Here is a 22498-nt window from a genome sequence, read left to right as displayed (position 1 = left end):
TGATTACAACTGAAAATGGGAGGATTGCATCCAGCATCCAGGTGGAATCTGACCCTCCTCTTGACATAGAGGTGCAATGGACACAACCAATCCAATGTCCACATAGAAGAGGTGGCATAGGATTGGGAAAAGTGGACATAATGGACAAAGGGTATGGGGAAAGGCAGGAAGAGATGAGAGGTGGAGGCGTCTTTGGGACATGGAGCTGCCCTGGATGGTGCTTCAGAGGTAATCACCGGACATTGTAAATCCTCACAGGGCCCACTTGATGGAATAGAGGAGAGTATGGGCCATGATGTGAACCAATGTATATGAGGTGCAGAGGTGCCCAAAGATGTACTTACCAAATCCAATGGATGTGTCATGATGATGGGAACGAGTGTTGTTGGGGGGGGGGGAAAGGGGGGTGGGGGGTGGGGTTGAATGGGACCTCACATATATATTTTTAATGTAATATTATTACAAAGTCAATAAAAAATAAAAAAATTATAAAAAAAAAAAATGGATCAAAAACCTAAAAATAAAAGCAAGAACAATAAAACTTCTAGGAGAAATTGTAGGAAAATATCTTCAAGCCCTGGTGGTAGGTGGTGGATTCTTAAAGGAAATAAGAGGAGGACTGAGATGGACTACTGATGTTTAATATGTGTAGAAGTTTTAATTAACTTTACTGTAAAATTGTGGAAATATATAGAGTGGGTGGTAACACATAGTGAGTAACAGCTAGTTTATATATGGGGTTGTGGCTGAAAATGGTAATCTAGGGATGAAAATACCAATTGACAGAATGCTAAAAAATAATCTAGGAACTGAATAGCACAGTAAATCAAGAGGTAGATGAGAATTGTGTTTGATGGTACAGATGCAAGAGTGTCCTTTGTCAGTTAGAGCAAATGTACATCGCTACTGCAGGGTGTTGAGAATGTGGAGAAACATGGGAAAATTACAGCTGGAGTGACCTATGGACTGTGGTCAGCAGTAATAATATAATAATCTTGCATCTATGTGAAAGATGTACTGTGTTGATAATGAGGCAGTGTGGAAAATGTGAGCCAAATGTACACTATGGACATGGTAAAAACCAGATGATATTATCTTATCTGTAGCAAATGTTCCACCACTGTTGTGTGTTGATGGAAGTGTGTTTTTTGGGAATTCTGCACATGTGCAGGACTGTTTTATAAGTTTACAATTTCTGTCATAAAAAATATATTTAAAAAATAGTAATAGGCACACAGGCTCATAAGCATAGTCATCAGTATCAAGGGTTCATCACTGGACCATCCTTCTTTGTTAGTCTTTGCCGTTGCACTTGCGGGATTGTTGCTGTTCCATTGGGGAATGTGACAGAGCTCCCCTGGGTAGGAATTCAGCACTCCCTCAGTTGTCATTTATAACTGTAAGTACTAAGAAAATACCCAACATATATCTGAACATTTTTATATACCCTATATACATACCCCGGAGAACTCCCTCCCAACCATATGTGCCCCCCCTTCAGTAAAACCCCACACAAGTTGCAGGGTGCCTAAGAGTTACCTCTTGAGAGCCTCCATGTTGCTCAAACATGGCCACTCTCTAAGCCAAACTCAGCATGTAAATGCATTACTACTCCCAGCGTGGGACATGACTCCTGGGGATGAGCCTCCCTGGTGCCAAGAGATTAGTACCAATCTCTAACTGGTGATGCAACTAGAAAGAGACCTTGAATAAAAGGTCAACTCAGACCATTAAACATCTCAGCCTACATGTAGGATTCTGTGTTGAAAACTGCTTTTTGACCTTGAATAAAAGGGAGAAATGGCAAAGACAAATGAGTATATATGATTAAGCCTTCAAAAAAAGTCAAGAGGTCATCAGAGGGGTCGTGTTTATGCTCACCTCTGCAGGACCCCAGAGACAGCCAAAGTAGATACAACTGCAGGTACTGGTTCTCCTGAGGACTATGGAGACCCACAGGTTCTATGGCATTGGCAGATGGCTCTGGAATTCAGTGCCGTGTCAGTGGGCCGTACTTTGGAATTTGTGTTCCTGAGTGTATGCAGTTTGACTCAGAAGTAACCATTCTACACATGCCTCTTCCGTCACTTTTACTAAACCTGTGGTTGGTGCTAGGGTTGGTGTATACTCAGGAGACTTGAATCTCTGGACTGTCTATGTACCAGCTGGGCCCTGAGCCTCAGCAGAGTTGCAACTCCTACTCTCTGGTTCATTGCACCTACTCAGGTCAGCTAATAGGGAGGTGAAGATGGTCAACCACCACAACAGGGAACCAAGAGTCCCTACAACTGCAAGTAGGAGAATCACATCCATCATCCATACGGATCTAAGACCCCTCTCAATATAGAGGTGGAGTGGACATCACCATTCCAGGGTCCACAGGATGGAGGAATAAAATATGGATTAGAGTGGACTTACTGATATTCTACTGTAGAACTATTGTGACTACTAATGGAAAAAAATTATAGCATTGATGTAGAGAAAGTGGCCATGGTAGTTGCTGAGGGCAGGGAGAGGGAAGAACAGACTGATGTTGGGGCACTGGAGTTGTCCTAAATGATACTGCAGGGACAGACCCTGGACATTATATATCCTACCAGAACCCACCGAATGTGCTGGGAGAGAGTGTAAACTACAATTTAAACTATTATCCATGCGGTGCAACAGTGCTACAAAATGTATTCACCAAATGCAATGAATGTGCCACAATGGTGGAAGAGGTTGTTGATGTGGAAGGAGTGGGGTTGGGGGCAGTGTAGGGTGTATGGGAACCTCTTATATTTTTAATGTAACATTTTTTGTGATCTATGTATCTTCAAAAAAACACAAGTAAAAAAAGTGATGGGGTGAGGGGTGAGGAGTTGGACATATGGGAACCTCTTGTGTTTTTTAATGTAATGTTTGTGTGATCCATTAACTTTAAAAAATAAAATAAAAAAACAGTTAAAAAATAATAACAATAGCATGGGTTGGGGAAAAACACACCATATGTAAGATAAGGACTATGATTAGTAGTAAGATTTTTTGTTTTTGTTGTTGGACACCTAAAGTGTTTTATTAACTTAATTTTTTCTCCATTGAATGTTCCCTTTTTCACAATTTTTTCCTTTTTCATATTCCATGCTAACTTTTAGAAATTCCAAATTCATAATGAAAATTTAAATTAATGAAATATTCTTCCTCTTCAATATGTACATTTCACTTCCCTTTCCTCTTTTATTTATTGAATATTACATTCAAAAAATATGAGGTCCCCATATATCCCCCAATTTTGACAGTATTCTTTTATAATTTGTAAGAAACATCTCAAGACAATGCAAGGCGTTGGTGGAGGATTGATGTATGGGACCCCTGTGTGATGTTATTCATGTGTGCTTTGTAAGTTCACTTTTACTATACACTTGTTTATGTATGTTCATATATAAATGATACAAAGATAATAATAGGGTTGGTTGGGGAAAAATACTTGGGTGTGTAGTAATATTTTGACAATGCTCCTTAATCACTCATTAAAAACGTTTAAGAACAATGCAAGTTATTGGAGGTAGGGTGAGTTATGAGAGTCCTGTGTAATGTTAAATGTTTGTTTTGTAAGTTCACAACTATTATTATACACTTATTGTTTATGTATGTTTATGTATGAGTGATATATTTGGATAAATTATTTTTTTAAAAAAAGACAACGAGCAGACAATGAGTGCAAACAATGAGCAAACAGACGAGGGAGCCATCTCAGGAGAGAAAGAAAAACAGAGAGAAGGAAGCGGACTTGGCCCAGTGGTTAGGGCATCCGTCTACCACATGGGAGGTCCGCGGTTCAAACCCCGGGCCTCCTTGACCCGTGTGGAGCTGGCCCATGCACAGGGCTGATGTGCGCAAGGAGTGCCGTGCCATGCAGCGGTGTCCCCCGCATAGGGGAGCCCCACGCGCAAGGAGTGCGCCCCATAAGGAGAGCCACCCAGCGTGAAAGAAAGTGCAGCCTGCCCAGGAATGGCGCTGCAGACCCGGAGAGCTGGCACACAAGATGATGCAACAAAAAGAAACACAGATTCCCGTGGCGCTGACAACAACAGAAGTGGACAAAGAAGAAGTTGCAGCAAAATAGACACAGAGAACAGACAACCAGGGTGGGGGGGAGAGAAATAAATAAATAAATCTTTAAAAAAAAACACACAGAGAGAGACATGAGACAGGGAGGAAATAAAAAAGAAAACGTCAGACTTAAAGTAAACATAAAACTTTAAATGCGAATGAGCTGAACAATCCAATCAAAATCAGTGTGTCAGACTGGATAAAGAAATAAGATCCAACTATATGTTTTATACAACACAATTTAGATAAAATATTTTAGATAGAAATAGGTTAAAAGAAAGAGATGGAAAGATATACTATATTTACATCAGATAAAAGGATTTAAGAAAAAAATGTTACTAGAAACAGTGACATTTTATAATAGTAAAAGGGCTAAACCATTAGGAACATAAAACTATTGGGAAGATCTACAAAAACATAAAAGACTTAAACATAAAGCCACAACTTCTCTAATAAAGGAAAAAAAAAAAGATTTAAAGACCACTGTATAACATATAGACCTAACAGACATCCCTAGAATACTCCACCCAACAACTGCAGAAATAGGTTCTTCTCAGGCACACATGGAACATTATTTCTAGAGTACATCATATGCTACGCCATAAAACAAGCCTCAATAAATGTAAAAGAATTGAAGTTATACAATGTATGTTCGCTGACCACAATGGAATGAAATTATAAATGATTAATAAATTTAAAAAAAGGGAAAATGAAATGTTTTGAGATAAATGAAAATAAAACACAACATCATGGATCACACAAAGTCATTGATTTTACACTTTGGATAGCACAGCCAGAAACAGCAGCTATGTACAGCGAGGGACAGAGAGATTGAGAGGTTAGGAATTTTCTTGTTTCCCTGTTTTTTGGTTTATTATTATTATTATTGAAATAATAAAAATGCTCTAATAATGTTTAAAGTGATGAATGCACAACTATGTGATTATACCAAATACCATTGATTGTACACTTCAGATGAACTGTATGCTTTATTAATATGTATCAATAGAATTGATTTATTAAAAAAAAATTACAGGGGAGCAGATGTGGCTGGACAGTTGGGCGCCCACCTCCCACATGATTGGTCCCAAGTTCAGTTCCCAGGGTCTCCTAAAGAAGACAGACAACACACAAACAACGAGCAAACACTAAGCAAACACAATGAGCAGACAAGAAAAAACAAGCAGACATTGAGCAAAAACAATGCGCAAACAGATGAGGGAGCCACTCGAGGGGGGGTTTGGAAATATATATATATATATAAATAAAAACAAATAAGATTTTAAAAACTATGAGATTGGGGACAGATGTGGCTCAAGCAGTTGAGCATGTTTCCCAAATGGGAGGTCCTGGGTTCAGTCTCCAGTGCCTCCTAAAAACAAGCAAGCAAATAAATGGAAAAACCAACTCAGGCAGCAAATAAACAACAAAAAAAAACTCAGGGGAGCTGATATGGCTCAGTGGTTGAGCGCTGGCTTCTTTCATATGAGATCCTGGGTTTAATCTCTGGCCCCGGTACCTCAAAAAAAAAAAATTTATGGGAGTACGTATGGCAGAGGAAGGATAGAGAGATTAAGAGGTGACTACAAGAGGTAGGGTTTTTTTGTTTTTGTTTATTGATTTTGGGTTTTTAAATTTTTTTTGAGTAATGAAAATACTCTAGTAATGATTGAAGTGATGTATGCATAACTGTGATTATACGAAGTGCCACTGATTGTACACTTTAGATGGAATGTATGGTTTATGAATACATCAATAAAATTGATCAGAATATATAAAAAATCTCATGGGATGTAATGAATGCAGGGTTTAGAGCAAAATTTATAGCTGTAAATGCAAACATTTAAAGATATCAAATCAATATTCTAATTTATCTCATTAGGGAAGTAGAAGAGGGAAACGGACTTTGGCCCAGTGGTTAGGGCGTCCGTCTACCATATGGGAGGTCCGCGGTTCAAGCCCCGGGCCTCCTTGACCCATGTGGAGCTGGCCCATGCGCAGTGCTGATGCGCAGTGCTGATGCACGCAAGGAGTGCCGTGCCACACAGAGGTGTCCCCCGCGTAGGGGAGCCCCACGCGCAAGGAGTGCACCTGTACGGAGAGCCACCCAGCGCGAAGGAGGGAGCAGCCTGCCCAGGAATGGCGCCGCCCACACTTCCTGTGCTGCTGACGACAACAGAAGTGGACAAAGAAACAAGACGCAGCAAAAAGACACAGAAAACAGACAACCGGGGGAGGGGAGGGGAATTAAAGAAATAAAAATAAATCTTTAAAAAAAAAAGAAAGTAGAAGAGCAATCTAAACCCAAACCAAACAGGAAATAATAAAAACTAAAGTAGAAATAAATGAAAAAAATATATAAAAACATGAGAACATCAACCAAAACAAATGGTCTTCAAAAGATGAACAAAATTGACAAACCTCTAGCTATATGGATCAAGCAAAGAGAGAACACTAAAATTACTAAAATTGGGATAAAAAGGGGGAAAGCACAATCAGCCTTACATAAAAAGGATTTTAAGGGAATGCCATGAATTAAGGTATGCTAACATAGTGGATAATTTAGATGAAATGGACAAATTCCTAGAAAGACACTGTCAAAAGTCATTTCAAAAGGAAGAATATGTAAAAAGACCTATGACAAGTAGAGATTAATAATTTTTAAAATTCCCAACACAAAAGCATAGAACCAGATGGTTTCAATTGGTAAATTTTACCAAACGTTCAAAGAAGAATACCAGTCCATCAAAAACTCTTCCAAAATATGGAAGAGCAGAGATTTCTCAATTCATTCTATTTTACGAGGTCAGTATTGCTATAATACCAAAACCAGACAAGGACATCACACAAAAAATCAATATCCCTTATGAATATAGATGCAAAAATTTTCCAAAAATTGCTAGCAAACCAAATTCTATCAACATATGAAAAGAATTTTATGCCACTACCAAGTGGAACTTATCCCAGGAATGCAAGGTTGGCTTAACATTGAAAATTAATTAATGTACTATACCACATTGATAAAATAAAGTACAAAAACCACATGATGGGAAAAATGTATGTGGCTCAACCATTTGGGCTCCCGTTTACCAAACAGGAGGTCCAGGGTTCAATGCCCAGGGCCTCCTGGTGAGGTCAAGCTGGTCCATGCAGCGAGCTGGCCTGCGTGATAGGCTGGCCCATACGGGAATGCCCTCCCACTCAGGAGTGCTGGCTGACATGGAGAGCTGGCACAGTAAGATAACGCAACAAGAGACACAGAGGAGAGAAAATAAGATGTGGCAGAACAGGGAGTTGATGTGGTACAAGAGATTAATCACCTCTCTGCCACTCTGGAAGGTCCCAGGATCAGTTCCCGGAGCCACCTAATGAGAATACAAGCAGACACAGAAGAACACAGCAGATGGACACAGAGAACAGACAATGGGGGGAATGGGGGGGGAGGAGAAATAAATAAATCTTTTAAAAAAATCCGAATGATGTTTGCAGATGTAGAAAGGCATTTCACAAAGTTCAACACCTTTCATAATAAAAACATTCAACAAATTAGAAAAGGGAACTTTCTCAACAAGATAACCTATGAAAACTATTCAACTAACATCATACTTAATCATGAAAAACTAAATGATTTTCCCATACAACAATAACAAGACAAGATTGTTCACTCTCACCACTTCTCTCCAGCATTGTTCTGTAGGGTGTAAAGCAGTATAATTAAGCAAGAATAAGAAATAAAAGGCATCCAGATTGGAAAAGAATAAAAAGATGCCTCAGAAGACATGATGTTGTATGTAGAATATCCTAAGGAATTCACTAAAAAAACTATAAAAGGTAATAAATTAAGTTCAACAAGTTTACAGTATACAAGATCAATAAACAAAAATCCAACTGAAGTTCTATATGTAGCGATGAGAAATCTGAAAATTAAATTAGGAAAACAATTCCATTTATTATAGCATCAAAAACATAAAAGGGGGAGTAGATGTGGCTCAAGCGCTTGAGTGCCTGTTTCTTACATGAGAGGATTTGGGTTTGGTTCCCAGTGCCTCCTGAAAAACAAAAACAAATGAAAAAACCAACTCAGGAAAGCCAATGTGGCTCAATGGTTGAGAGCCGACTTCCCACATACAAGGTCCCGGATTCAATCCCCAGTGCTTCAAAAACAAACAAACCTAAATAAATAAATAAATAAAAGGATTAGGAATACCTTTAACAAAAGAAGTGCACACTTATATTCTGAAAACTACAAAACATTGTTGAAAGAAATTAATGAAGACTTAAATACATGGAAAGACATCCAACATTCTTGGATCAGAAGACTTAATATTATTAAGATGGTAATACTTCCCAAATTAATCTATAGATTCAACAAGATCCCTGTTGAAATCCCAAATAGCTTTTTGACAAAAATTGACACACTATTCCTAAAATTCATATGGCAATTCATGGGACCCTGAATTGTCAATCTTGAAAATAGAACAAAGTTGAAGTAAGTACTCCCACTTTTCAATTTCGAAGCTTACTACAATGCTACCCTAATCAAGACAGATTCAGACAGCCAAAAGGAAGGACATATCATCAGTGGAAGAGAATTAAACCCTCAAATTAACTTAAAATAGTTAATTTTTCACAAGGATATTACGATTATTTAATGGGGAAAGAAGTCTTTTCAATAAATGGTGCTGAGACAACTGAATATCCACATGCAATAAAATGAAGCTGGATCCCTATACCATATCATATACAAAAATAAAAAATATATCAAAAACCTAAATGTAAGGACTAAAATCATAAAATTCTTAGAAGAAAAGATAGGGGTAAATCTTCTTGACCCTGAGTTAGGAAGTGATTTCTTAGCTATGACAACAAAAGCACAAGCAATAAAAGATATAAATTGAACTTCACCGAAATGAAACTCTTTTGTGTTTCAAAAGATGCTATCAAAAAATTGAAAATGCAACCAACAGGACAGTAAAAAGTTTTTGTAAATCATATATCTGATAAGGGACTTGTATATAGAATACAGAAAGAATGTTTATAAATCAATAATAAAAAGACAAATAGCCCGATTAAAAATGCACAAGGACTCTGATTAGACATTTCTCCAAAGAAGATATACAAATGGCCAACAAGCACACGAAAAATGTGCAGCATTAATAGCCATCAGGGAAATGTAAACTAAAACCTTAATGAGATAACATTTCACACCCTCTAGGTTGGCTATAATCAAAATGTCAGATAATAACAAGTGTTGGGGAGGATCGAGAGAAATTGGAACCCTCATACATTGCTGGTAGAAATGTAAAATGGTGCAGTCACTCTGGAAAATAGTCTGTCAGTTCTTCAAAAGGTCAAATATACTGTTGCCACATGATTCAGTAATTCCACTCCTAAATATATACCCAAGAGAGTTGAAAGCTTAAGTTCACATAAAAACTTGACACAAATGTTCATAGAGGCATTATTCACAATAGCCAAAAGGTAGAAACAGTCCAAATGTTTTCCAACTGATTTATAAACAAAATGTGACATATCCATACAATGCATTTTTTAGCAGTAAAAAGAAATGATATTCTGAAACATTCTATAACATGGATGATTCTTGAAAAGTTTATGCTAAGGGAAAGATGCCAGCTACAAAGGACCACAAATTGTTTAATTTGATTCAAATGAAATGTCCATAATAGGCAAATCTATAGATATAGAAAAGTGTTTGCCTAGGGCTGGGGGAGATGGAGGAATTAGGGACTGATGGCTAAGGGGTGCAGAGTTTTATTTTGGAATAGAAATGTTCTAAAATTGACTGTGGTGATGGATGCACAAAGCCATTAATTGTGCCCTGTAAATGGGTGAATTCTATGGCATTTGAATTACATCTCAGTGAAGCTGCTAAAAAAAAAAGAGAGAAACTGACATAAAAAAGAGTCCAAATCTTTTAGAACTATATAATGAAATATTATGGTTGAAATTACATTTCGTATTTGCTTCAAAATAAATTGGGGGATGTAAAACTGGGTGGGAACACATAACAAACTGGATGATGAATACATTGGGGTTCATTATACTATTCTTTCTACTTTTGTAGAAAGTAGCTTGTAGTCTGTCTTCCTATGGTCCAGGGAATCTCAGGCATAGAACTTGGATTAGGGTAGCCTCAGAAAAACAGCACCCATACTTGTGAGATACACACGAAAACCTTCTACACAGGGAAATATCATTTTAGTCTTCAAATTACTTCTACAAATAATATTCCAAGTGTACAGCACATGGTCAAAGACAACCAGGCACACGAAGAAATGAGGAATACACAGCAAAAAGTAGGCAACTGAAACAGACCCACAAAAATTTCAGATATTGGAATCATCGGACACAGATAATAAAGCAATGATTGCTGAGCTTAAAGAAATAAAAACCAGACTTGAAATGATAAAAAGTAACATAGCAAAACAGCAATGAGAAAGATCCCTACATATGGAATGATCTGCAGGATGGAGTAAAGAGAAAAAAAGTAAGATCCACAAGAGTGTTATTTAGTGTACTACCTTTTATATAAAGGTTGATGTGAATGCAAAACACATAAACATTTTTATTTGTGAAAGGAAACACTGGATGGAAAAAAAACCAGAAGTAATAAAAATGGCTACCTATAGGCAGAAGAAGAGAGCAGATGGAAGAGGCAAGTATGAAAGTAAGATTTCCATAATTTGCTATTTGGAATCATGTAAATGCTTCACATATTCAAAGAATAAAATTAAATCAAAAAGAGAAAGGCAATCCCTAAAACATAAAAACAAACAGAAACGAATGCACCTAACTGTAGGTAAAATAGAGAATGTACACTGCACATTCAAAGTAGGATTTAGTCCAGGGGTTATAGTACTAAAAACATATAAAATTTTATCTGATAGTCTCAGAAGCAGTAGTAATATGAGCATTACTTATTTGAAACAATTTTTGTATGCTATATTTGATAAATTAAGCATGCTATTAAGAGGCAAGAAGAGAGAGGGGCAAAAGGAAGGGCAATCAGTAAACCACTAAACTATACTACCTCTCAATGTACTTAACATTTTTATTCAGATATTAAAATCAATGAATGTTTTCGAAATCCTACATGTTACTTTTCTCACCATCTGGTTTTTTACCACTTTTAAAACCTTCATCTTGTGCTATACTGTGGTCAAGCTCAGTGCCTTTCAAGCCTTGTTGTATATCAGAATTACTATATTAAAAAAATAGATCCTGGATATCACCCAAGAGTTATAAAATCAATTTCAGGGTGGAGAACACCCTGAGTAATTCTATGAGACAGGGTAGAATCACTACTCTGATCCTACAAATCTACTTTAAGTTCCTCAAACATGGCATGCTCTAACACAGGGGTCAGCAAATCACAGCCCATGGCCCAAATACAGCTAAACACTTGACTTAGTAAATAAAGTTTCTTATTTATTTTTTTTACTAAAGAAATTGTGACCTTACAAAACAATCATGCATAATGTGCAGAATTCCCATACATCACCCTTCCACCAATACTTTGCATTGTTTCCGAACATTTGTTACAGATTATGAAATGGCACAGTCATGAAATGGCACATGAAATGGCATGAATGTCCATGAAATGGCACCCAGCCATGCCCATTTGTTTAATTGTTGTCTATGGTTGCTTTCACGTTACAACGGCAAAGCTGAGTAGTCTTGACAGAGACAACCTGGTCTGCAGAACCTAACATATTTATCATCTGGCCTTCTGCAGAAAAAGTTTGCGGACCCCTGCTCTAACCTATCTTTACTCTATGCCTTTGAACCTTTGTTCAAATACTGCTCCTGTCTTGGCAAGCTCATATTCATCCTTCAAAACACTCATTAGCATCACTTCCGTGAAGCCTGAATTGGGTTAACATTCCCTGCATATTTTTTCACTGTCCTCTGTACTTTCCCCATTACATTGCTCTTCATACTTTATGCTTAGACATCTGTTTAATGACTGCCTCCCCAACTAGACTATAGTTCTGTGCAGGCAACACCAGATTTGTCTTGTTTACCACAGTGTGCGGTTTGTTGTATACATATATTAAACGAGGATTAAATGAATATTTCCCCTATGTACAGCTTTTTTCCCCATCTTGTTACATTTTTCAATGTTTCAGCACTTTAAAAGAATTCTGAATCTGACTTCTATCAATGTACTGGTAATCCCACCCTGCTGTGTCATCTACACATTTGATACTCCCAATATTCAAGTTCTTCCTCACCAAGTCACTAATGCTAGAAACAACTGGCTGAGAATAAAGTACTATGAACCCCACACACATACACACATACCAATATTGACATCAATTCACTAAATCAGCATTCTTTGGCTAAGAATCTAATTAATTTTCCATTTTGTCTATAAGGATTTTATGAGTGCTTCTATTTCTCTGAAGCCTTTCCTTGTCTGGCACCACCTCCACCCAAGCAGAACTGAATTAATCACTCTCCCATTTTTCCCATGACTGACCATTTTTTCTCTTCACCACACTATATTGTAGCAATTTATTTTTAAGTCTGTCTCTTCTGCAAGCCCATGCTCTCTGGGATCGTAGAGAATTAGTTAACTTTGAATCCCTAGCACAATGCCCAAAATTTAGTTGGTACTCAAAAAAAAAAGAACTACTAGGTAATTCAAACACACTAAATTTATGGCATTTCCTATTTTTGACATCATGGTATTCCTATATAAAATAAAATAAATTCTTTCTATACCCTTACCTGCAGAAAGGAAACAGCATAACTCAATAGAGCAGGATGATGGACTAGATTTAAACTGCTTTTATATTCTGCTATTCCAGCTTTTTCTAGCATTTCAGGGTCAATATGTATTCCTTCATGGTAGAGACCTTTCTGGAAAGGTTTGGATGTCCATAGGCAACCAACCATGGTTGTCAAATAGTGGTTAAATTCTTGATAGGTCTTGCTGTTGAAATTGAACTCTGATTTTGCCTATTGGAAAAGAAAAAAAAGTCACAATCTTCTACTCTCCTTTCCCTTCTTATCCTCAACACATCATATATATCCATAGTCAATTTTTAAACAATAGTGATTGTGGTAGATTGAGTTATGCACCCCAGAAAAAAATCATGTTCTTACTCTTTATCTGCATTCCTATGGGTGTGAACCCACTCTAAATAAATCCACATGAAGATACTATTTTTAACTAAGGTGTGGCCCAACTGAATGAGGGTAGATCTTAATCCAAATTACTAGAGGCTTTATAAAGAGAAAGCCACAGGGAGGAGCCAGAATCACGAAGTCAATGCAAACTAGGAAGAAAAAGGAGAGGACATTGCTATGGGGCATGGCGCAGAGATGCAAGCTAAGGATCCCCAAGGACTGCAGAAAGCCAGCACCAGAATGCTACTGAACCTGGGAGGAAGCAAACTTTCTAGCCTCTAAAACCATGAGACAATAAACTCCTATTGTTTAAGCAAACCCACTGTGTGATATTTTTCTTAGCAACCTGGCAAATTAGGCCAGTGATTTAACACAGAGATTTATCATCCATACCTTTTGTACTAAATCATTTTTCTTTGCAGCAGTCAAATTTTTATGATACCTAATAGGAAGAACAAGTAGAAAAAAACTTTTGTCAAATGCCTTTGAAAGCTAAACATAAACAAAAGTGTACATTTTAAATGGAAATATACACACATGTGTAGATACATAAAATGCCAGTTGTCTCCTTACAGTTTTATCCTTTGTGGAACATTCTCCTCTGAAGGAATAAAAACTGAAAAGAGGCTCAATATTGAGTTGTATATTTAAGACATGTACTACCTGTATGTAAATTATACCACTTTACAAGAGGAAAAACAATGATGGAAATGCCTTTAATGCTTCACTATTAAAAATTATTGCTTATTGGGTATAGAGTTGATGAAAAAAGTTTTGGTAATGGATGGTGATGTTGGTAGCACAATATTGGGAATGTAATTAATAATGAATTATATACATGAAAGTGGCTAATACAGGAAATTTTGTGTTGTATATATGTCAGTACAATCAAAATAAAAACGTAATCTCAAAATTAATAGGGAATCAAAAGCAGTCTGTTGCTAATACAGACTATCTTTTCTTAATGTGAGAAAAATGGTGTAGCAGAAAGAATTAATGGGAAATTTAGAATTGCAATTTTTTCTTTGAATGGTAACTATAGCTGGTTTTAAAATATTTTAACCTTGAGATTGCCATACAAATTATGCAAAAAGGATCTACAGTTTTAGACAGTTTTTTAAGATACATAATATTATTTCTGAAAAGAGTAATTTTAGTCCATAAGTGAAAGAATCAGAGGGGACCAGACAGTTATATGAACTGCTGACAGTTTCATATAATTGGCAGTAACTCCCTTATCTCCCAGAAATTGTTCTTTTTACTAAAGAAGCTACATATACCTAAACCAGTTGTTAGCAAATGACTAACTTTTTATGAGGCACAGCTATTAGAATTCACAATGTTGAGTGCAGCAGTACCCTAGGGCAAAAGATCCTAACTATGATTTTTTTTATTCCAAATTGCTCACAATGACATTTAAAAAATGACACAACTATCATAACCTCATAGTGGAAGGTCATGCTTAAAAGAAAGGCATCTTAAAAAAAAAGAAAAAATAAAATAAATAAATAAAAGAAAGGCATCTTTCCTATTTTCATATAGGCTCTGGGAGGAAACAGGAATTTTTATTGAATTACAGTTGAAAAATTAAGATGAATTATCATGTACTAATTCATAAAAATAGCAAAAAGGCTTTGTACCTGTGCATAATATAACAGATCTGGTTCAGGATACTCGAATCCAGGCTGAGGAGTGCTGGATAGAAGATCCCCGGAGGAAACAACACCACTAATGGAAGGTTATAGTTTATATATATGTCACATACCTTTGGAGAAGAATAATAATATCAGTGCATGTGTGAGAGTGTGTGTGTGTGTGTGTATAAATATATATATATATTATTCCCCAGAACCCCTCAACCAAGTTTACCCAAAGAATCATCAGTGTACGATAAACAATAATATAACATAGGTTAAGAGACTGCCCAATTCATAAATAGAATAGATAGCATCAAGCCTGCTTAAAAATATACTTCACCATATATCAACTTTTATGATATAGCATTATTTCTAGAAGATCATTCTGCAACTCCTTAATGTTTCTTTCTGGGGCAGGAGCTTAGAGTTGGGGGAGGGGATAGGGAAACAGGATAAAGGAAAGGAGTGTTAGTCTTTCCTTAAGTCCCATAAACACTTATTTATATTACATAGTAGTCAACCTAGAAAAGAAAGGAATGTTCTTCAAAGCAAATACAACACTAGACAATGAGGTACTAGTGAAAGGAGGAAACCAGGAAAATTTAAATTAGTGGGCACTTTCTGGATAATAGCTCTGTCTTGGTCAAATACCTAAGACAAACAGAAGAGGACCAGAATCATAAAAGTATTAGGTACTGGGAGAAATAAGGCAGCTGAAAGATTGGAGTGGAAATCTAAAGAAACAAGAAGGTATTTTTTATTTTTACCAAGGCTTGGGATTGGAAAACGATGAGCAAAAAGTGGTGCCAGAAACAAACTTCTGTTTAGGGCTGCATCACTACAGGTGAATGCCTATTAAATTGATACCTGGACTAGAAAAGAAGCATATGCTTTCCTATTTTGATTTATGAAAGACTGTTGTATAGGCAAGAATAGAATAATTAACTTCAAAAGGTGTAGCTTATTCTAACTATGCTAATAAGGTCATAGCCCAATTTAATGGTTGTACATAAAATTTAAATCACAAGCCACTTAAAATGAATAGCCATTACAAAAATCTAAACAGGGAAAATGTGATATATATTACCTTCTCATAGAAATCCAAAATAAAGTGCAGCAAGAAAGTACTGTTGTTCTCCAAACGCATTGCAGTAGTGGACAACCAACCTACATACTGAATCAGTTTGGACACGGAGTTCATGGATCCACCTAAAGTTGTCTCTCTGTAATAAGACACCATGACATTCCCATTCATATTAGCAAAAGTACTCAAAATTTCCAAGCTAAATCTGGATAACATGTAGCAAAAAAGTTGACAGGCATTTCAGAAAATTCCTCCAATATAAATTTTTTTTTTTTGGTAAAGCCACAGTGATTAAGCTTAAAACTAAATTTAGGGAGCAGATGAGCCTCAAGCAGTTGAGTGCCCAATTCCCACATGGGAGGTCCCGGATTCAATCCCCGGTGCCCCCTAAAAACAAAAACACAAACAACAAGCCTGTGTGCTTGAAATTTCAGCTAGGCCTAAAGCTGCAAGTGCTTAAGACTTACCTCCTGAGAGCCTCCATGTTGTTCAAATGTGGCCATTCTCTAAGCCAAACTCAGCATATAAATGCATTACATTCCCCCCAGGGTGGGACATGACTCCCAGGGATGAACTTCCCTGGCACCAAGGGATTACTACCAAGCACCAGTTGATGATGCAACTAGAAAAAGACCTTGAATAAAAGGGGGAAATGGTGAGTTTATATGGATAAGAGACTTCAAAATGAGTCAGGAGGTCAGCAAAGGGGTTACGCTTACACACATCTCAGCAGGATCTCAGAGACAGCCAACGTGGATACAACCCCAGGTAGTGCTCCTGCGCACTAGAGCCACCCAGGTCCTACAGTCATGGCAGATGGCTCTGGAGTTCAATGCCTTGACAGTGGGCCCTACTTCGAAATTTGTGCTCCTGAGTATGATGGAGTTGGACTCAGATGTGACTTCTCTACCCATGCCTCTTCTGTCACTTTTACTGAACCTGTGGTTGGTGCTGGGGTTGGTGTATACTCAGGAGACTTGAATCTCTGGACTGTCCATGTGTCACCTGGGCCCTGAGCCTCAGCAGAGTTGAAACACCTACTCTCCGGTTCATTGGACCTACCCAGGTTAGCCAACAAGGATGTGCGGATGGTCAACTACCACACCAAGGAACCGAGAGAGTCTAGAACTATAAGCATGAGAATCACATCCATCAACCATGTGGGAGCTAAATTCCCTCTCAATTTAGAGGTGGTATGGGCATCGCCATCCCAGGGGCCTCAGGATGGAGGAATAAAATATGGATTAGAGCGGACTTATTGGTATTCTACTATAGAATTATTGTCATTCTAGCAATGGAAGAAATTATATCATTGATGTGGAGACAGTGGCCACAGTTGTTGCTGAAGGCAGGGAGAGGGAAAAAGAGGTATGATATTGGGGCATTTTCAGGACTTGGAATTGTCCTCACTGATATTGCTGGGACAGATGCTGGACATTATGTACCCTGCCATAACCCACTGAATGGACTGGGAGAGTGTAAACTACAATGTAAACTATAATCCATGCTGTGTAGCAGGGCTCCAAAATGTATTCATCAAATACAATGAATGTACACATTAATGTAAAAGTTGCCGATGTGGGAGGAGTGGGGGATATGGGGAGTGGGGTATATGGGAACCTCTTATATTTTTAAGGTAACATTTTGTGTGATGTATGTATCTTTAAAAAAAGATAATAAAAAAAAACACTATTAAAAAAACCACTGTCTTCCCCCTCTCAGTGCTACTGTCCTCTCAGATGCGCTCTGCCTGCTAAGCTCTTTCATTAAAAACTTTGAGTGAAGGGGGAAAAAAAACAAAAGCACAAACATCAAGCAAACAGACAAAGGAGCCAACTCAGGGGAACTGATGTGGCTCAATGGTTGAACACCGGCTTCCCACATACAAGGTCTGGGGTTCAATCCCCGGCCCTGGTACCTCAAAACAAAAACAAACAAAAAACAAAAACTACACTTAGCCCTCTAGGGAACCATTTATAGAATAGACTCAGCAACCAGATTCTACATGTAAATACCAGAGAAAGAAAGGATTAAGCTCCAAACAGACATTAATGTTACCAATGTCCAGGAACTAGCTATTTAGAGTATTAGTAATTGATAAGCATTGAACCCTGGAAACCCTTGAGGGACAGATACATAAAAATCACCAGAAAATGGGAGGGGAGCACACCAATGTTCATAGCAGCATTATTTACAACTGCTAAAAGATGGAAACAACCCAACTGTCCATCAACCGAAACCGGATAAACAAAATGTGGCATATACATATGATGGAATATTATTCAACTGTAAGAAGAAATAAAGTCCTGATGGATATGACAACATGCATGAATCATGTGGACATTATGCTAAGTGAAACAAGTCAGACACAAAAGGAAAAATATTGTATGGTCTCATTAATATGAGCTAACTAATGAGTAAACTCATGGAGTTAAATCTAGAGTATATGTTAACAGGAGATAGAATGAGGGTAGAGAATGGGGAGCTAATGCTTAATGTGTGCAGAATTATTAATAAAATGTTTGGAAAAGGATAGAGGTGATAATAGCACTTTATTGTGAGTCGAATTAACAAAACTGATTTATGGGTATGATTGTGGTTGAAAGGGGAAGTTTAGGGTTGTATATGTCAATAGAAGGAAAGCTAGAGGATGAAAGTTGGGACTGTATAACATAGTCGAACACTATTGTGGATGACGACAGTCGATAAGAGTACAAATATAAGAATGTTCTTTTATGAACTATAGCAAATGTACGTCACTATTACAATGTGTTAATAATAGGGTGTTATATAGGAAAAGTACAACTAATGCAAATTATCAACTAAAGTTAAGTAATATTTTTCTTTTTATTAACTGTAACAAAGGTACTACACCAGTGCTAAAGAACAATAATAGGAGAGTAAAGAGAGTAGGGGATTTTTCCTTTTAGACTAATGAAAATGTTCTAAAATTGATTGTGGTAATGAACGTGTAACATTGTGATTGTACTGAAAACCACTATTTAAACATTTTGGATGGACTGTATGGTGTGCGAATAAAACTGTTTAAAAAAAGTTAAGGCAGGAAGCAGATGTGGCTCGAGTGGTTGAGTGCCCATCTCCCACGTGGGAGATCCCAGATTCTGTATCCTGTGCCTTCAGGGGGTAGGTGTGGAACAAGCAACAAGCAAACAAATGAAAACAGGGAAGTTGATGTGGCTCAGTGGTTGAGCACCGGCTTCCCACATATGAAGTCCTGGGTTCAATCCCTGGCCCCCAGTACTTAAAAAAAAAAAAGAAAGAAAGAAAAAAAATTAATGTAAAAAAGAGCTCATGACAAGGTGATATGAAAAAATCAGAATAAAATCTGATAAGGGACAAAATTATAAAAACAACTTTAAAAAAAGAGAACCAATTAATCCAAATGAAACCACAGTAGTTCAAAAAGACAGACATTAAAGGGAAACGGACTTGGCCCAGTGGGTAGGGCATCCGTCTACCACATGGGAGGTCCGCGGTTCAAACCCCGGGCCTCCTTGACCCACGTGGAGCTGGCCCATGCACAGTGCTGATGTGCGCAAGGAGTGCTGAGCCAAGCAGGGGTGTCCCCCGCGTAGGGGAGCCCCACGCATAAGGAGTGCACCCCGTAAGGAGAGCCGCCCAGCATGGAAGAAAGTGCAGCCTGCCCAGGAATGGCGCCGCCCACACTTCCCGTGCGGCTGACGACAATAGAAGTGGACAAAGAAACAAGACGCAGCAAATAGACACAGAGAACAGACAACGGGGGGGGGGGGGGGATTAAATAAATAAAAATAAATAAATCTTTAAAAAAAAAAGACAGACATTAAAATGATTTGGGAATTGTTTCCTATGCTATCAGTAGCATTGCAATACAAATTAAAACCCAGCTATGCCTGAATTCCTAAGCTAAAGTGCTGTTAAAAATACATATTTTCACTCTAATTTGAGAGGAACTGAATTCAATCCTAAAACTGACAGTAAAATTTTTAGAAAAAATCTTTTTTTGGCATCTGTCATTTTTCTAGTAAAAGCCAGATCCAGATATTTTATCTCCTTCCAAAATCAATGAACTGAGCCTCTTTAAACCAGATGCCAATATAATTGGTTCAATCATCTGCTTATCACCCCTGTCCTCCCCCTTCAATCAAAGACTAACAGATGTGATTTCATAGCTTTACCCTCCTATCTAGGTAGCCACCAGTAGTTACGGACAAGGAAAAAGGAATACTATATGCTTTTAGAGCTTTAGAGATAATGATGAATATCACTACCTACTACCAACATGATGGTTCAGTGCCTCAGCAAGCAGGAAAGAAGCAGACTATTCAAACAGGTGGAGACACCTATATAGTCAGCTGGCTATTTGCAAAATTATAATTTAACTATGATTTTTGGGAACACTTAGCAAATATATATGTCATTATTTGAAGCAATGGTGATTTCCTCAGAACAGCCCCTTTTGAAGTGTTTCTCCACAGAATGCTATTGGCATGAAACAATTCACTGTACAGGACTATTTCCCACACCCCACTCAAACAGCAGCACATTTAGCATCCATGGCACCCACCTAATAAATGACGGTAGCACACTCTTCCCAGTCACTGTGACATCCAAAATTGACTCCTGGAGCACCACTGCCAAAGATATGCCATTATAATCATACTTCCAAAATAGAAGGAATTATTGAGAGCTTAAGAGCTAGCTATATTATATAATGCAAGTATTATTACTATTAAAAAGTTATCTATACTTTTGCCCATTTATTTGAAGAATTTTAGAAAGCAGAATTTCCTTTTAAATGCCCCGTTCCCCCCCCACACACACACACACAAATTTATGACATTAATAAAAGAAGGATCCTGGGATTTTTGGAAGGAAAATATAGAAATTTTAACTCATCTACTTCAGGGGTGCCTTAGACTTGACTTGCAAGTTGGTTGAAGACTGCAGATTGCAAACACCATTCTTAACAGAATTTAGGTGAAAGAGGTTAAGATTTAAGTAGAATTTCTTTACTATAGTGGTTCTCATACTTTAGCTTACATCATAATTATGTGAAGCATTTGTAAAACACAGCTTACTGGGCTCCACCTCCAGAGTTTAATTCAGTTGTTGTGGGCTAAAGCCTGAGAATTTGCATTTTTAACAAGTTCTCAGATGATACTGACACTGCTGGCCTAGGAACCTCACTGTGAGAATTACGGCTTTACAAGATTCATTCACCATCCAGTAATTCTCCATTTCCTTCTAGAATTGATCAGAGATATATGGAAAATGTTCCAGGTTACCCTGGAGAAGCCATTATTTTTCATTTTCCTACAAAAGTCCAAAATCAATACAGGGATGAGAAAACATGGAAAAACCAGTCTGAGCTAATACTTTACCATACCTAACCAACAGCTATTTGCAACAGAAGCTAAGTGATCTTTATCTTACAATTATTAAGTAATTAAAAATGTGGCTGGGAAGCGGATTTGGCTGAACTGATAGAGCATCCGCCTACCACATTGGAAGTTCAGGGTTCAAAACCTAGGGCCTCCTGACCCATGTGGTGAGCTGGCCCATGTGCAGTGCTGTCATGCGCAAGGAGTACTGTGCCACACAGGGGTGTCCCCCGTGTAGGGGAGCCCCACGTGCAAGGAGTGTGCCCCATAAGGAGAGCCGCCCCGTGCTTAAAAACGTGCAGCCTGCCCAGGAGAGGCACAGCACACACGGAGAGCTGATGCAGCAAGATGACGCAACAAAAAGATACACAGATTCTTGGTGCTGCTGACAAGAATACAAGCAGATACAGAAAAATACACAACAGGGGAAATAGACTTGGCCCAGGGTTAGGGCATCTGTCTACCACATAGGAGGTCCGCGGTTCAAATATCGGGCCTCCTTCACCCGTGTGGAGCTGGCCCATGTGCAGTGCTGATGCGCGCAAGGAGTGCCGTGCCACGCAGGGGTGTCCCCCACGTAGGGGAGCCCCACGCGCAAGGAGAGCGCCCCGTAAGGAGAGCCGCCTAGTGCGAAAGAAAGTGCAGCCTGCCTAAGAATGGCACCACCCACATAGACAGCTGACACAACAAGATGACAAGATGACACAACAAAAAGAGACACAGATTCCTGTGCTGCTGACACCAACAGAAGCGGACAAAGAAACAAGACGCAGTAAATAGACACAGAGAACAGACAACCGGGCGGGGAGGGGAGAGAAATAAATAAATAAATAAATCTTAAAAAAAAAAAGAAAAACACACAACAAATGGACACAGAGAGTAGACAACTGAGGTGGGGGGAGAGAAATAAATAAAAAATATCTCTTTAAAAAAAAAGAGTGTGGCTGATAACACAGGGCATTTGAACACTGATTAAATATTTGAAGATACTAAGAGTTATTAATCTTTTAGGTGTCATAATGGTATCATTTCTTTTTTTAGCTTTTTTAATTGTCTTTTAAAAAAAATATAAATAGATCACAAAAAACATTATGTTAAAAAACATAAGGAAAGCGGACTTGGCCCAGTGGATAGGGCGTCCGTCT

The 22498-nt window shown here is 38.0% G+C and overlaps 1 protein-coding gene across 2 annotated transcripts in view; it reads right to left on the bottom strand.

Moving 5' to 3' along the window:
• The window catches only part of CENPI (centromere protein I), a 104794-nt gene that overhangs the window by 24390 nt on the left and 57906 nt on the right, over positions 1–22498 (bottom strand). For both annotated transcript variants that reach the window (XM_004447571.4, XM_012525384.3), the window contains 4 exons: positions 15973–16108; positions 14889–15013; positions 13642–13690; positions 12847–13077 (listed from right to left, as the gene is read on the bottom strand). In XM_004447571.4, coding sequence (XP_004447628.2) covers positions 12847–13077; positions 13642–13690; positions 14889–15013; positions 15973–16108 — 541 coding nt within the window. The remainder of the gene's footprint in view (positions 1–12846; positions 13078–13641; positions 13691–14888; positions 15014–15972; positions 16109–22498) is intronic.

Source organism: Dasypus novemcinctus, chromosome X (assembly GCF_030445035.2).
Source record: "Dasypus novemcinctus isolate mDasNov1 chromosome X, mDasNov1.1.hap2, whole genome shotgun sequence".
NCBI lineage: Eukaryota > Metazoa > Chordata > Mammalia > Cingulata > Dasypodidae > Dasypus > Dasypus novemcinctus.
Note: the sequence above shows the minus strand (reverse complement) of the source record. Positions and strands in the feature narration are given on the sequence as shown.